Source organism: Cricetulus griseus, chromosome 2, assembly GCF_003668045.3.
Source record: "Cricetulus griseus strain 17A/GY chromosome 2, alternate assembly CriGri-PICRH-1.0, whole genome shotgun sequence".
In the NCBI taxonomy this organism is placed as follows: domain Eukaryota; kingdom Metazoa; phylum Chordata; class Mammalia; order Rodentia; family Cricetidae; genus Cricetulus; species Cricetulus griseus.
Window position 1 is genome coordinate 447,762,933 of NC_048595.1, and position 16,197 is coordinate 447,779,129.

Sequence of the window (16,197 nt, forward strand, 5' to 3'; positions counted from 1 at the left end):
TGCTACCTTATAAGAAAAACCACAGAAGATAACAAAAAGAACCAGCCAAAGATATAAGATCAGAAAGAAAAGTCAAAGTGTTTTTGTTACATGAACAGGAAAAAAACAAACAATGTGATCTAAAAGAGCCTCACTGTCTATATTAGTAATATGAAGAAAAGACTTTTGTTTTGTTTTCTTTTTTTTTAGTAAAGGCAGTGTTTCTCCTTAGTTTGTCAAAATTATTTTGTTTCGGTATTTCCTATTTCACACTAATGTTGATTCCACACATTCTGCAGTTCCATTCATATCAAATTTGTCTCAGGATAGTCTTTTGTTTTTGTCAATTTTGCTTCAGAGCAATTATTTCCATCAAAGATGATTGTCTTTCTAGACAACTTTTGGCAGCTATACTCTTCACTGGAAATGGTTTTTTCCCATTTCTAAGTATCAAATATTTCAATTCACAGTGCGTGGATATTTTGTAGAATCTATTATGTGCTATGGATTATGAATTAATTGTGACTCATAGAAATATAAGAAAATTATGAAGAATTCCTTGTGATGAATGTTCCAAAGCAGGATTTTCCACATAGGAGAACTCAATAGTGAGACAGTGTTTAGACTTCCAGTGAATCTACATTTTCTGTACAGTGATATGACAGGCATTTGCAGCTGCATTTACATAATTTAGCATAATAACTAGAAGAAATGGGTACATGTAACTTATTTACATTTACTTAGTATTTACAATAACTTAGTCAACTTTTGAAGATGGAAAACTCTTTATGGGAGTCATTATACTTTTCTATTTCATTTAAATTTCTCCCATATTTTGAAGACATAAAAACTACTTTAACATATAGAATTTTAGGATATTGATTTTATAAATGGCAAAAATCTTTCTTATAAAAGAAAAGAAAGCAGGCTATGCAAGACATAAGTTGCAAGTTGGAAAGCAGCATTTTCCCATGGATTCTACTTTAGTTCCAGCCTCCAGGTTCCTGTCCTGTTTGAGTTCCAGCCCTGACTCATCTCAGTGATTTACTGTTACTTGGAATGGAAAGATGAAATAAAGCTTTCCTCCCCACCAAAAGATCTTTATACTAATTATTATACTAATGCTTGTTAAAAACCCCTGTTATGATACTAAATCATGAATGCTGCCAAAGATAGTGACCTAATATATATGAATCAATAATTACACCTACTTACAGCTCTCTTCCCTTCACGGCAATTATGAAACAGGGAGAAACACACCTACAGCATTTTCATACCTAGATCCATAATGTTTTACTAGTTAAAATGTAGAAACTGAAGAAAATGTAACTAGCAACTATAAAATGTTCATGGCCAGACAATTTAGTCAGTAAAGTGCCAAGAATCAGGACCTGAATTTGATGCCCAGTGTCCACATAAAAATCCGAGCACGGCAGTGTGCTTGTAACTCCACTGCTCCAAAAGCAGAAGTGTGTGGATCCCTGGGGCCTACTTGGGAGAGCTCCAAGCCTGTGAAAGACCCCTAGAAAATTAAGATAGACTACTCATGAGGAATGACTTCAGAGATGGTTCTATGACCCTACTTCATTCACATATTTTAAGACTGAATACTTCTGCCATTTGTAAGTATCAAATGCTATCATAGTTGTGCATGAGAACTTCATGTTCACACACACACATCAAAATGTGTGTACACACAAAATGAAAAAAAGAGAACCACACAAACTGTAGTATGGGCAATTACTCTCTACAACAGAACAAGGACTAGGAAAAAAGAATGTATTGTGGGCATTGACAGCAAGTAAAGAAATAAGAAATTTCATGGATATACCATGAGATATATAACTGGAATGTTGAGGCAGATTCAATTAAGTCATATTTCTCTCATCCATATGATTTCTGTATGGCTTTTCATTTTGGGCAATATCAGATATGTTCTGTAAAAGCAGTGTATATGAGGTAAGATCTAGTGTACAAAGAACTTGGCCCAGGAGATGTAAAAGCTAAGTAGCAAATTACTGGATTCAACACCCCCCCACAAAAAAAGAGACAACCTTATCTATATCTGAGGTCCTGTGGAGCAGAAGTAGACAAACACACAGAAAAATACAGAGTAGGCTAATGGGGGAAGTCCTTCTGTGTATATGTCTCTCTTACTGGTTAATGAATAAAACACTGTTGGCCCATAGGGAAGCAAGAGAGGCACAACTCGGAGAGAAGGAGGATTGTGGGAAATTTAGTAAGGAGGAGTAGCCATATGATCCTGGGAAGAGAGGACTCATGCCTCTGGTGTCCTCAATAAAATAAGTCTTTATAGAATATATAGATTAATAGTTATGGTTGATTCTTAAGACAGATCTAGCAAATAAGAAATCTTAGTCATTGGCCAGCAGCATTGTAACTAATATTAATCTCGCTGTGATATTTGGGAACCTAAAGCAGCGACAGAATCCAGGCAGCTGACAGAAAGATTTATCATTACAGCAGGCATTTTGAATCTCAGCAGAAGGCACATTTGAGGAAAAGACTATTCACAGCATGGCACTGGGCAACCTCTTGGTGTCTGAAAGATTGTGTTCAAAGTTCAGTGAATCACTTAGAAACCATAAACTAGCTTTTCCATCTGGGTTGTTAAGGTTAAAAATAAGGAAAATATAACAGCAAAATTTTAGAGAGGGCTAGGAGTAGAATCAAATCTAAACACTGTCTACAAATTGAGCATGGTACTGGAGAGGAAGATGCATAATTAGAAGTTACCTTTTCATTGTCTAAATATTTAGAAGCCCTGCAGCCTGCAAAGCAGGGAGAGAAATACTCAATATCATCTCTTCCACATATAGAAGCATAGATGGAGCTTGGACAAGCACATTTCTCATTGCATGGAGCTGTGAGGTTTCCCAAATTACCTGACCTGTGAAGTTGAGATGAAATACAATTATGACACTGTCATTTAAATTATTAATGCAGATATTAAGATATCAACAAGAGCTGCAAACATACTCATTTCAGTAATTTATTTTTCACAGATTTACTAAAGTATAAAACACAATAAAATGCAAATTTAAGAGTGTGCCAATTGATAGTCTGGGAGAGACAGCTTAGCTCTTAACAGTACTGCCTGCTCTTCCCAAGGATCAAAACTCCATTCCTAAAATCCACAATGCAGCTCAAAACTAACTCCAGTTGCAGGGAATCGGATACACTCTTATGGTCTCTACAAGTACAGGAAATATAAGTAGCACATATAAATGCATGCAAATGATCTTTCTTTGCTCTAATATGGTCATGTGCTTCCACGATTCTTGTGTATTAAAAGCAAAATATTTTAGAATTATTTTTACATGTGTGTTTGTTTTGTTTCAATGTATATTTGTGCACTGTGTGAGTTCAGGAATTCTGGAAGCAAATTATGTCATTGAATCCATAAGAACTAGACTTGTAGACATTATGATCATTAATGTGGGTGCTGGCAACCAAACCTGGGTCCTCTGAAAGAACAGGTATTCTTAAACATTGAGCTACTGCTCTGGCTACCACCAATGCTTTTTTTTTTTTAACTTTTCTAGAAACTGTTAGTTTTCCAATGTGGTTTGTTGTTAGGAGCCCTGTAGGGAGACACTGTAGCTCCACCTCCTAGTAGCCCGGCTAGCTCAGTCGGTAGAGAATGAACTCTTAATCTCAGGGTCGTGGGTCAGGATTGTCTTTTAAAATGACAGACATATAACCTTTTCTTCCATCCACAAGTCAGGAATTGGAAACGATTAACAGTCCCGTGATTTCTGTTATCCATCGGACAGGCTATATCAAGATCTCACAGTTGGCACCAGAAGTAATCTAAATGTACATTACCTATACAGCCAAGAGCTCTCCCAAGCTCCTACAATGAGGACAAGAGGTAGCCAATAGCATGTATGATCCCCATTCTGTGTGTATGACCAAGACCATGCCAAATCCTTCATTAGATGCTTAAGGTAACAAACAGAGGCAGCCTGTCTCTGTAACCTATCTTCTTGAAAGCAATGACATGTACCCTGATTTGAGTTTCAATGCAATCATGCTTCCTTATGCACTGCAGATCCCATCATACCAGGAAACTTGTGTCAGCATATTTAAACACAGTATAATTACAAAAAAAAATGTTTCCAGTTTACAAAGTCAATCTGAACTGAGTTTTCATTCTCACCTGTTCCTGCTTCATTTCACTACCTGCAATGACACCTAAGGGTGCCAAAATATAGGACACACGAGCCTCTGAGAAAAATAAGGAAAGTTTTCTTTAAATAGGTATTAGGGTTTTAGAAACATTGGGCCTCTCACTGAAAAGACTCTTAACCCTTGAGAGAGTAGCACTAACATGGATATTTCCCAGTCTTTGGGACAAATCATTTTGTACAATTATTGAAATGTTTAAGATCCAGAAAAACAAAAACAGTCAAAGCTATAGTTTTGCAACTTTATGTGCATAAGAGCTGATACAGAGAAATCCCTTGAGAATGGAGAAAAAAAATCCCATCAAATATTTAAGAAAATAAAATAGAGAAGGGGAGAAAACAGGCTGGGGAGGGAGATGTGGAGAGGGAAAGAGGGAGATGAAAGAGAGGGGGAGTAGGAGAGAGAGAGAGAGAGAGAGAGAGAGAGAGAGAGAATTTCCTGCCATACACAAATTGCAGGACAGGAAGAAAGAGCTCCACAGCTGCTCAGATCCCAGGCCAGCTACCCTGGTTCTAGTGTACCCTACTGCATGATTCCACCAGAACTCAGAGCGCTGCCTCTGCAAGCCTCCTGACAGTCTTCCTGTCAGGCTCCTCATGTCAGAGCCCACTAGTTCAGAGCAGCAACACCTCATTTCCAAGGAATGGCAGATGGAGCCCAACTACCTGCAGCATGAACTAGCATGAAGCTGCCACAGAGCTTAGGTTTTTGTGTGTCTGTTTTTGTCTTTCCCCTTGTAGCAGGAGTATCTCAGTATCAAAGTTTCCTCCATGTGGGAAAAATTATTAAAAAGTGGCCTACTTCTAGTGTAGGCACAATTGCAAGTAATACATAAAGCCCCTAAACTGATGCTGATTAACTTTCCTGAGGTATTGATCATTCAGTTTATGGAGAACATTCCCCTCCCTTGGTCATCAAATCAATTCTTAAATGAGTGTTTAACTTTCATGCTAGATAAACTGAAAGAACAAAGTTAAAATTTTGTGGCTAAATCAGTTGGCTATCCTCCTAACTGCCTGTCACTATTAAGGGTTTGACCATGCTCTTAAGTTGCTTCCTGGAGACTCTTGGTTAAATTCTACAAGATATTTAACCTCGAAACACAGGAGGAAGGTTGGGATCAACATCAACTCACCTCATGTATAAATTAGCACATGAAGAGTAAAGATACAGAGAATAGAAGCCAAACTGACTTGAGAGAAAATATTGCAGAAAGGTTGTGAATATAAAAAGTGTACAGTGAGTGGAGACGTCTGTAGTGATGGAGTTTAGTCAACAAAGTTGGAAAGGAATGTGTGTGAGTAGCTTCAACACAAAAATGGAAAAGACAAAGAATGGCATCAAAGTTTGATCAATGTTTTGAGTCCATCTGAACTGAAGTTTCTTTGTCATCTCTTCACAGTTGGTTGCCCTAGTGCATGACACCTGCAGGGACTCCCCTCCGTATATGATTACATTTCTGCTAGGGGTATACAGGAGGTTGAACTGTTCTCCATAGTTCTCTGTAATAGTAAGATCTCAGTGACTTAGGCATTCTGACGTGGGAGCAATTGTTAAGATTGTGATGTTTAATTCACATTTTTCTAGTGACTAATTATGATTTATTTGTGCATATTTGCCATCTGTGTGTGTGTTTGATGAAAGTATAGTTTCATTTTTATGTTGTTTATTTTCTCATTACTAATAAAGACACTATTAGGTGTTTTATATGATCAGAAACAAATGTTTTATTTTGTATATATCATTTTCAAATATCTTCTTACAATCCGTAGCTTGATAAAAAAGATTTTAAAAGTTCCTGAAGGCCAGGAATGATGGCACACACCTTTAATCTCAGGATTTAGGAGACAGAGACAGAGGCAGATGGTTCTCTGTAAGTTTCAGGGCAGCTTGGTCTGTATAGTGAATACAAAAATAAACAGGTATTCATAGTGAGACCCTGTATCAAGCTCTCCTGCCCGACAAAAAGAAAAATAGAAAAGGAAGCCCTTAGTAAGGCAGATTATAATTTTTATGAAGTCCAAATTGCATTTTTTCCTGAATTATGTGTTTTGTGACATTCAAAAGAAGTCCTTGCCAACTTCAAAATCAAAATGGAATTTCCCTCATAATCTTAGAATATTGTATTTTATATTTATACCTATGATTACTTTTAAATTCCTCTGTATAGTTCAAAGTCAGGATCCAAGTTACTGTCTTTATATATAGGCATCCAGTGGTCCCTACTCAATAACATTTTTACATCTTTAAATTATTTTTATTACATTTAATTTTGAGTATGCATGTATCTGTATAAGAACATCTCAAAGGGGTGGGTACCCTCAGACAACAAAAGAGGATGTCAGATCCCCTGGAGATGGAATAACTGGCAGTTTGCAACCAACTTACACGTGGTCCTGGAAACAAATTCAGGCTTTCTGGAAGAATAACCTATATTCTTGACACTGAGCAATCACTTTAGCCCTGCAAATAGTATTTATATACAATTTTAGTTCTTTATTTTTTTGCGATTACAATATAATTACATTACTCCCCATCTTTTCTTCCATCTGAACCTTACCCAATCTCCTTCAAATTCATGGCTTCTTTTTTCACTGAATATTATTGTAGTCATATCATATCCTCAATATGAAGTCTGCTCACTCTGTATAATGCTACCTGTATGTGTGTTTTAAGGGCCAAACAGTCAGCTAATTGTACTTTTGTTAATGACTCTAGAGTCTCTACTTCATTATGTTTTACCCTGCCAAATATCAACCATTGAGATATACATGGGTTTCTATTCATAAAGTCTCTCCATTTTATTTCATTAATGTACTTTTATCACTTTCTCGGTTAATATAGTTCTATAGTTTGTATTGGAAGCAAATAGGGTTAGTCTTCTAATTTTGTTATTTTTTATTGTTTGTTTTTCTAGGTCTTTGCATATCAGTGGTAATTAAGATTTTATTGCTGGTATCTACAAAGGACAGCCTGATGGGACTTTGTTGTCACTATACTGAATACATAGCAGAAACTTTAGAGGAAGTGAAATATTCATAAAAAATGGATCCACCTGTTCAAGGGGTATCTTTCATGGGGTATCTTTCATTTAAAAGGCCTCTATTTCCTCCATGCATTGCAATAATCAATATATGGTTTTCACATATACTTTACACCATTGCTAGTAATAATTTAAATGTTGTTCTTTATATACAATAGGAGAAAATTATATACTCTTATAAATAATATAAGAAAGTTATGTTCTTTTATAATGACAATGTTTCTACTTGTTTGTAGGAAGCTTGTAAATTGTTACAGGTGTATGTAAGACTGCATTTTTCTCTGCTGGTATAGAACTCCTAGCCATGTAGTAATTATGCAAATGGACAACCAATGACCTACAGCCCCAGCCACAGAGAATCATGCATCCTTTTAATTAGGCTTGTGTTGTGTCATTATCCTAAATTCAATAAATTAGTTCTAGTGACTTTTTATTTTCTACAGTCATATTGTTTTTAAATAAACATAACTTTCCTAATATGTTTATTCAAATTGCCCTTTATTTTTCTTTAATTTAGCAAAACCTCCTGTTAAATTTGAAAAGAAGCATTGTTTCACTTATGACTGGTTAGTGTTCCATCCCCTGAGTATACTCTGTCTCATTTAATTTCAGACTAGGATATATAAGACCATTTGTCAATCATAAATAATAAGAGGCTGAACTCTGTCTGGGTTACATAAACTACCACGGAGCTCATCTCATGCCTGAACAACTCAGATTATTCCTTTCTTAGTGACCACAACCACTGAATTTGGGGACAGGTTCTTGTGAGATTTCCCCATCCATGTTGGAATGTCAACTGGCATTGTTTTGTAGAGATCTGCTTTCATCAGTCATATTGGCAAGACCTCATGTGTGCAGCTCCCTGTCATATATAAAGGATATTATAAACAAAGTGAGATAGTATTCACTTTCATCTGCTTGTCAAAGGAAAAGAAAAAAAAACAAAGAAATAAAAGAAGAAAGGACAAAGACACAGACTCACTTACTGAAAGAGTTTAAGTTGAATCTGGAAAATTAATATGTACATAGTTAACTGGAACATGTGGAAAATTAAAGGTGTATAGTTACCAAATTTGGCTGAAAATTTGGTAAACTCCAAAAAATTATCCAAGAAATATAATGTGGAACTGACATATATTTTAAGAATTTGGTCAAATTATAGTGTGTATATTCACACTAAGTTTTCATTTCTGTTTGGCACTATTTTGGGCAATAAATTTGTTCATAATAAAGAAAGCAAAACAAAAACAACCCCTTGAGGTCACAGCTTTCATGTTTCCCTAGTCCATCTTGTTCACCAATATTGCCATCAATCTTGCCAAACCACCGGTGTGCACATGTGTCCCTTACCCCAGCAGCAACACCATTGCCTCTGAGCCTACAAATTCTAAGACTACTCATGTAAGAAATTATAATAATCTGAGGCAGTAATCTATCTTTTGACATACTTTTTAGGAAATTTGATATTAAAGTTGAGAAACAATAGTCTGTTTTGATTTTGTATTCGACTTTTTTCGACACAGTGTTTTTCTGTAGATTTGGAAGATGTCCTGGAACTATGTCTTGTAGAGAAGGCTGGTATCAGACTCACAGAGCTCTGTCTGCCTCTGCCTCCTGAGTGCTGGGATTAAAGGCATGTGCCACCAGTACCCAGCTTGAGAAACAATAGTCTTTAAAGAAAAAAATATAAGCATTCACAAAAGAGACTATACCTAATGCTCATAATCCAGAAGTCCAGTTTCTTATATTGTGAAGACAAAGCCCTTATCTCTCATTTTCCCTGCTCTCTTTCATCTAGAAGGAAAGATTTTCATTTTTTGCATCAAAAGATATATATGGATCATGTTTCTCATGTTTGTAACATATTATTTATTAATAAAATAAATTTATTCATAAATTCAAAGAAATTTAATTTTGTGGTAAATTCTATTTGACTTTAAGGCAGAAATATAATTCCTATTTTTCCCTAGCACTACAAGATTCATTGTACATATATAGATCTCTTATACTCTGGAGGATTATGTGAAATTGGAAGTGTACCTTAAATTCTGTTTCCAGTTGAAAAGTAAATTCCCCTGGAAAATATTTTTAAAACATGTAACATCCTTCTCAGGTCTGATTGTCTGCTTTGCAAGCATTAAGTCTCTAAATAGTCACAATGTATCACTGAGCTAACTATTTTGAATCTTTAAAGGAAAGACAGCACCACTGTACTTGTTTAGGCTTAACAAAAAAAAAAAATTATCTCTACCAGTTGAGTCCTCTGACTTCTTTTCATTGTTTTGGTTCTTCAGTATGTTCTCCACTCTTGACCTTTTGTTTATTGTTCTGCTTATGTCTACAGGCTCTGTAGGTGTGTGGAAAACTTTATTATGGGAAAATGACCTAATTTTATTTTAATTCAAATTTATTTGGTGTTCTGGTGACTGATATCTTGAGTTCTTTGTATATTTTGGAAATCAGCCCTCTGTCAGATGTAGGGTTGTTAAAGGTCTTTTCCCATTCTGTGTGATGCTGTTTTGTCTTGTTGACTGTGTCCTTTGCCTTACAGAAGCATCTCAGTTTCAGGAGGTCCCATTTATTTTGAAAAGATATTCATAAATTATAAATAATTTTCAAATAAATTTGTAAAGAAGTGACATGATAGTAACATTTAGTATTCATGCATATGAGGTTCAATAGCACTATTGCCTAAGCAGTAAGTGAGTAGCAGTTTATTTTATTTATGAGTTTTTGCTCACATTGAATACTTGAGAAGTTGATTTGGGAAACTTATTTGTTCATATCCCCCTAAATTCTTAAAAATAAAATATTTCCCATTTGTCTTTATGCTGGAGTGAGGAAGCAATTGTCTGAGTATTTTGTATTCAGAGATTTTTCAGTTGACATGTCATTGACTCCAACTGCAGACTTGAATTTTTTATTTTACATATATTTTTCCATTTCCCAGTATAATTCTTCTGCCAGATTAAAAGTCTTTGCACAGAATAGGATTTTAATCGTTAGAAAGTTTTAAATTATCATTTATTCAGTTACAGTTATATTTTTGTTGCTATGTCTATGAATTCAGGACCTTCCTCTAAGTCCTTGGGATAAATTTGTAAAGGAAGTAAAGTTCATGGATAGCTTCTGTACCATGTATTGGTTTGCTGTAAGCTATTCTACTGCAATTGAAAGTACTATTGTTCCCTTTTATCATTTCACTTGCTTAATCCTTTGGCTTCCAGTTGCATTTATGTTATGCAATATTTAATATAAATCCATGCCAAGCACTTTGCACTTTTGCATATTTAAATTAAAATGTTTATGTACATGCTCATATGTACTTTAAACTCATCCCTGATGCCTACAGGAAGGCAGACAGATTAGTTCAAAACACAAGGTCAAATCACATATATCCTAGTACCATCTTGTATTGCTACATACCCTAACACAAAGTTTAGTTTTGATTCTAAATCATTTATGAATACATGAAAAGTATGTCTCTATGTATACTTGCCATTAATATGAAGAGTAAAACTGTTTTTATACTTCATTTACATGTTTAACAATTCTAAGTGTTATATAAATATATTTGGTTACTGAAAATATTTCCTTTATTATGATTAAAAAATCTAGTACTCAAACATATTTACCCTTCATAATCTTCATTGATTCCAGCAAATTTCACTGTTTCACACTTTACAAAAAGGATTAACATAAAAAGCCCAAGTGCTATAATAGATGTCACCACTGTAAATCTTAGTTTGCTTTTAGAATTCATTTCCAATCTGTCAACAATTAAACCTCCCACAAAATGGCCAATTGCCATTCCTGGAATTACAATCATGCCTAAGAAAAGGAAAAGAAAATAGTGTTATAAATTAATCTGTTGAGACTACAGAATAACTACACTTAGGTAATACTCCCTCTAATCAAATACAGGTATTGAAACAAAACAAAACAAAAAATAAAGAAGATGTAAAATCGAATAAACCTGGACTTCATAATATATAGAATCTTAGGCATGGGGTTGGATCCATTTTATGTCTACTGGATTCTGGAAGGAATTGTGATGTGTTGCTCCTATACACTGGTTATCTAGTACATGCCAGGAACTTAGTCCATACCACATAGAAGTTAAGAGCTGTCTTATTGCTGTATTATTATTTAGCTGATTGAATGAATGGCTTATTGAAAGACAATTGAAACACCAGGCTTTCTGAAACTATTCTATGAACAAGAATGAGACCCACCAAGTCACTGAGATCTCTCACAGATGATCATCATGAACAGTCTTAACAATATGTTACTACAGAATACCCAGTATAAGCTATCACTTTTCTACTTTAGTGCAAAGACTTAGAAAGAGGAAACCACAGGAAGAATATGAGCTGGAAAAAATAACAGAGGAGGAATGGAAAAATAGGAAACACTCAGAATAACAAAGTAAACTTACACAACACTACAATCCAATCAATCCAATGTGTGCAGAAGAAATAGGTAGAGAAAAATACCAATAACAACACTTACATACAATTAAACCATACCACAATAAATACATATAAGTGAAATGTTCCATAAAAATGAAAAAGTGAAAGAAAATATGTTGTGGAATACTAATTTAAGATGTGTTACGTTTGTTTATGCTGTTAAACACTTGTTTAATGATGCAGAGACCTATTGCATTCTTTTATGTTGCATTTGTTTAACTCTGTAAAGCTGTGTTACTGTGCCTGGTTAAAATACCTGGTTGGTCTAATAAAGAGCTGAATGGTGAATACCAAGGCAGGAGAATGGATAGGCAGGGTTGTAAGGTAGAGAGAATAAATAGGAGAAGAAATCTGGGGACCGTTGGGCAAAAGAAACGAGAAAAGGAAGAGAGGAGGATGCAAGGGATCAGCCACCCAGCTACACAGGATTCCACAGAATAAGGATCAGATTTACAGAAGAGAATGTGGAAAGCACACAGGCAAAAGTTAGAAGGGATAATATGAGTTAAGAAAAGCTGGAGAGAAACAAGCCAAAATAAGGCCAGACATCCATAAGTAAGAATAAACCTCCATGTGTGAGTTATTTGGGAGCTGGTTGGTGGGCCCCTCAAAAAGTGAAAGAGGAAAACATCGAGTTACAGCATCTTCTTCCATTCAACATTTATGTGCCTCCATGTTTAAGTAAAGCTTCAGTTAAGCAATATATTTTGCAAAGTCTTCCCATTATGGCAATGTTTTGTATCTTCCTATATTACATAACTGCAGGTATACTTATTAGATAATTTCCCCTATCAGTTTTAATCATATTTACACACTGAATGCTGAAGCAGGCTGCTCTTTGTTCTGAACTCTTTGCAAGCATGTTTTTTTGGTAATGTAAACTGCCATAGATGATAGTGATTGTATCTCTGCCCTCAGAGCAGAGACAAGTTACCTTATGGTTTTAGATGACAAAGATGATACTCATTCCAGAACTAAGAGGGGAAAATGTGTTATCTGATGTCCTCCTCTGAATCAAAGGACAAAAATGACTAGTGACCTAATTGTAAAAGGTGTGAGTTGTCGACCTAAGTGTTTTGATTTGATTTTTTTTTTGTTCATTTTCTGTGTTACAGGTCACATGATATTGCCTAGCCTGTTTACACATCACTTTCTGGGACCTCTACTGCAGAAAAATGGGCTACTACTTCTAGAATTGTTGGACAACCAGGCCCAACAGTTCCCCCAAGCATTACTAATGATTGCCTTTTTTCTCGGTTAATCACTGATTTTGAAAATAAATCCATTTTGTTGAAGACTCACACACTAGAATTATAAAACATGGAGTAGTCAGGCTGGTACTGGCATCCCAGATGGATGTCTGAGATGCCAGCATGGGACTGATACAGACCCCTGATTGCAGGTGTCAGTGAGGAGGCCTCAGCGATCTCTGGGGTCTCTGGTAGTAAATCAGCATTTATCCATGGCAAATGAATTGTCTTTGGAAACCCATTCCACATGAAGAGATGCTCTCTCAGCCTGAACACATGGGGGAGGGCCTAGGCACTGCCCAGGATGATATGACAGATTTTAGAGATCCCCCATGGAGGGCCTCACCCTCTCTGGAGAGAGAAGGGGTGATGGAGTGGGTGTTTGGGGGCTTGGTGGAGGCAGGGACAGAGGGGACGGAGAGAAAGCTGGGATTGACCTGTGGAGAAAGATTGTTTCTAAATTAAATTTTAAAAAAAGAAAAAAATAAATGATATACTAATTAAAAAACTGTGAAAGCCCAAGTGAGAGTACATCCTAGCTTGATGATAGTAGTTGGACAAGAACACCGAGCCCAAGCCATGGAGCAACTGTTAGCTTCTTGGAGTGGGAGAGAACATTTTTCTTACAAGCCTAGCTTGAAGTATCAGCAGTTTTCTCCTAAGAGTGTACCTTAACCATTGCTAATCACATCACTTCCTTGAGCTACAGCTCTTTGTGACAGGTGATCTTATGAGACAAAAGATTCTGAGGAATGAAGAAAGAATCTTTTAGTAGACTTTCTCACATAGCTAGAGGCCAATGACTTTTTACATTGGGGAGATTCTAAAAATGAAACATAATTAACTACAGGACACATGACAAAAAGCAAAGCTTTCTCAGAGAAGCATGAAAACTCTCAGACTGTAGCATCAGATGAGTCTAAGTCATTGCTATAGATACAAAAATTGTATGAAAGTTCATCCTTTCAAGACAAGGTAGAGTATGCAATTGTTAATACATCTATTATACCTGGGCTGATGCATCAGGATACATGAAAAGAACAACATGTAAACATATAAGGAAACCTGATGCTGGAAAAGAAGAATCTGCTCAGTAATCTGCTTATATCAAGGCTTCTGTACTTGTGAATATTTGCTTTTGTTTTTCCCCATATGCTTTAGTATCTTTTTTCTGGCCTTCTGTAGAGTTAAACATTAATGTAAGTACTCTTTTTACTATGCTTTCACAGGTTCCACTAAATGCTATAACATGCCTGGTTGACTTTTGGTTGGTATGTTTTGTTTTGTTTTAGATTTGTTTGATTGTTTATTTGAGACAGGCTTTCTCTGTGTATCCCTGGCTGTCATGAAAACCTACTTAGCTTTTCATAGCCTAAAATGAACTTTTATGTTCTTCACTTTTCAATTATTTCTAGAACTTTTTAATACTTCCTATGAGACCTATTATTTAGAAGTCTTTTAAAGAGTCAAATTCCCAATACACTTATAAGGACAGATTTTGATGAAACCCTATGAAAGACCTCACACTCCCTGGGTAGTAGATGGGGATGGGATGGAGTTCACTAGGGGGTATGGGAGGATGGGAGACAGAGGGAACAGGAATTGGTATGTAAAATATGATTGTTTCTAAATTAAGTAAATAAATTAAAAAAACAAAACAAAAAGGAAAACAATAGCAATTCCTGTTTAGTGTCAAAACATAGAAAAACATTTACAAATATGAATGAAGGGGTATTAAAGGGATCTTTCAAGTGACATTGTTTAGAGTCATAAAGATTAAATCTAATTTCATATTTCTTAGTATAGTAATGGATTCACAATTGCATGTGTGTAAACAGCAGCATGTCTCTGGCAGTTAAAGAAAGAAGCATACCACAGAATAAATACAATGCATAAAGTTCAAATCAATGTGAATCTGAAAAGTATAGTTTCTGGTGAAAGAAATAGAAAAATCAGTAAGAAATGATATGAATATTTCAGAAAACCATTGAGTACAGACCCACAGGCAGAAAGGTACAAGAGTGGAAAAGGGAAGGGCAAATTGTGGCTTGAGAAGCCTGTTTACCTATGGAGAAGGGGAAAGGAAATGGGCAGGTGTGTAGATTGGAGGCAGGAAGATAGTGAGCAATATAAACAGAATAGTGAAGTTTATGTATTAAAAACATTGATGGAGTGTAGCATAGTCGTGTTTTTATAATTTTAGCAAGAGGCATCTAAGTACACTTCACCCTGTGTCTTCTGCTTACATGACATAATTCTTAAATACACATATCACACTTAATTATACACATTGTGGAAATATTGAAATCTGCACAGTAAGAAGAAAAAATCTACCTGTGAGCATACTGGCATGTGAGGGCGTTAACAAAAACTGATTTTGTAAATAAATGGGCAGAAATGACTTAGATCCCCTAAAAGTCAGGCACTCTGTGGTTTTGCACAATGAGTAGCATATCAGCAGCGGGTTCCTCAACAGACACTGAAACAAAACAAGTCATATCACAATGATTTCATCTCTTCCCATGCCTATGATAAATACACAGAAGTAGATTTCTATAGTCTAAACAGAGTTATGCAAACAAAACTGTAATTCTGAAATAGACATATTCCATAAGATATTTGTAATTTGATGGTTCTGTCCAGTAAAAACAGCTTTTATCTCTGGATCTGCTAGCATGTTGAAAGTACTTCTTGGTGTCTTATTAGAGACACTCATAGTTTGCATTTACCTAACCCATCTAGTGAGAGTTCTCTAACTTTGTATCATGTGATTCCACTGTATCTCTCGAGTACTATAGGATCTAATATCTGTGTCACCTTCAACTCCCCAGTGTCACGAACATGGTTACAATAAAAGTCCCTATGCATGCACTCTTGATCTCCTTTGACAACAGTATCTTTAGAATTGTGTGTTCTTGGAAGATTTTTTTTTTGTATATTGGGGCTTATGAGTAACTTATTTCACTTTTTGCTCTAAAATTTTCTCAGGTTGTATCTTTTTTAACAACACCTTATATCTCAGAGTACAGTTTACTTAGTGGCACAGCTTATATTCTAAGATGCCTCATAACCATACCTCAAGTTTGGCCCTTGCAGACATGTACCACGGCATCACTAAGTCACTGAGCACAGGATGACCTTACAATTGCCAGCAAGCCCGTGTGTGAGTGTTCTAAAGCCACACCAGTAATAAAGTTAATGGTAGAGCAAAGAAGTCTTGAGATCATTCTGTCCTTCA

The 16,197-nt window shown here is 35.7% G+C and overlaps 1 protein-coding gene across 1 annotated transcript in view; it reads right to left on the reverse strand.

Moving 5' to 3' along the window:
- The window catches only part of LOC100771790 (solute carrier organic anion transporter family member 6A1), a 63,455-nt gene that overhangs the window by 25,311 nt on the left and 21,947 nt on the right, over positions 1-16,197 (reverse strand). Inside the window, exons 6-8 of the mRNA XM_035438856.1 lie at positions 15,294-15,438; positions 10,873-11,068; positions 2,737-2,890 (exon numbers count right to left, since the gene is read on the reverse strand). Of these exons, the coding sequence (XP_035294747.1) occupies positions 2,737-2,890; positions 10,873-11,068; positions 15,294-15,438 (495 nt within the window). The remainder of the gene's footprint in view (positions 1-2,736; positions 2,891-10,872; positions 11,069-15,293; positions 15,439-16,197) is intronic.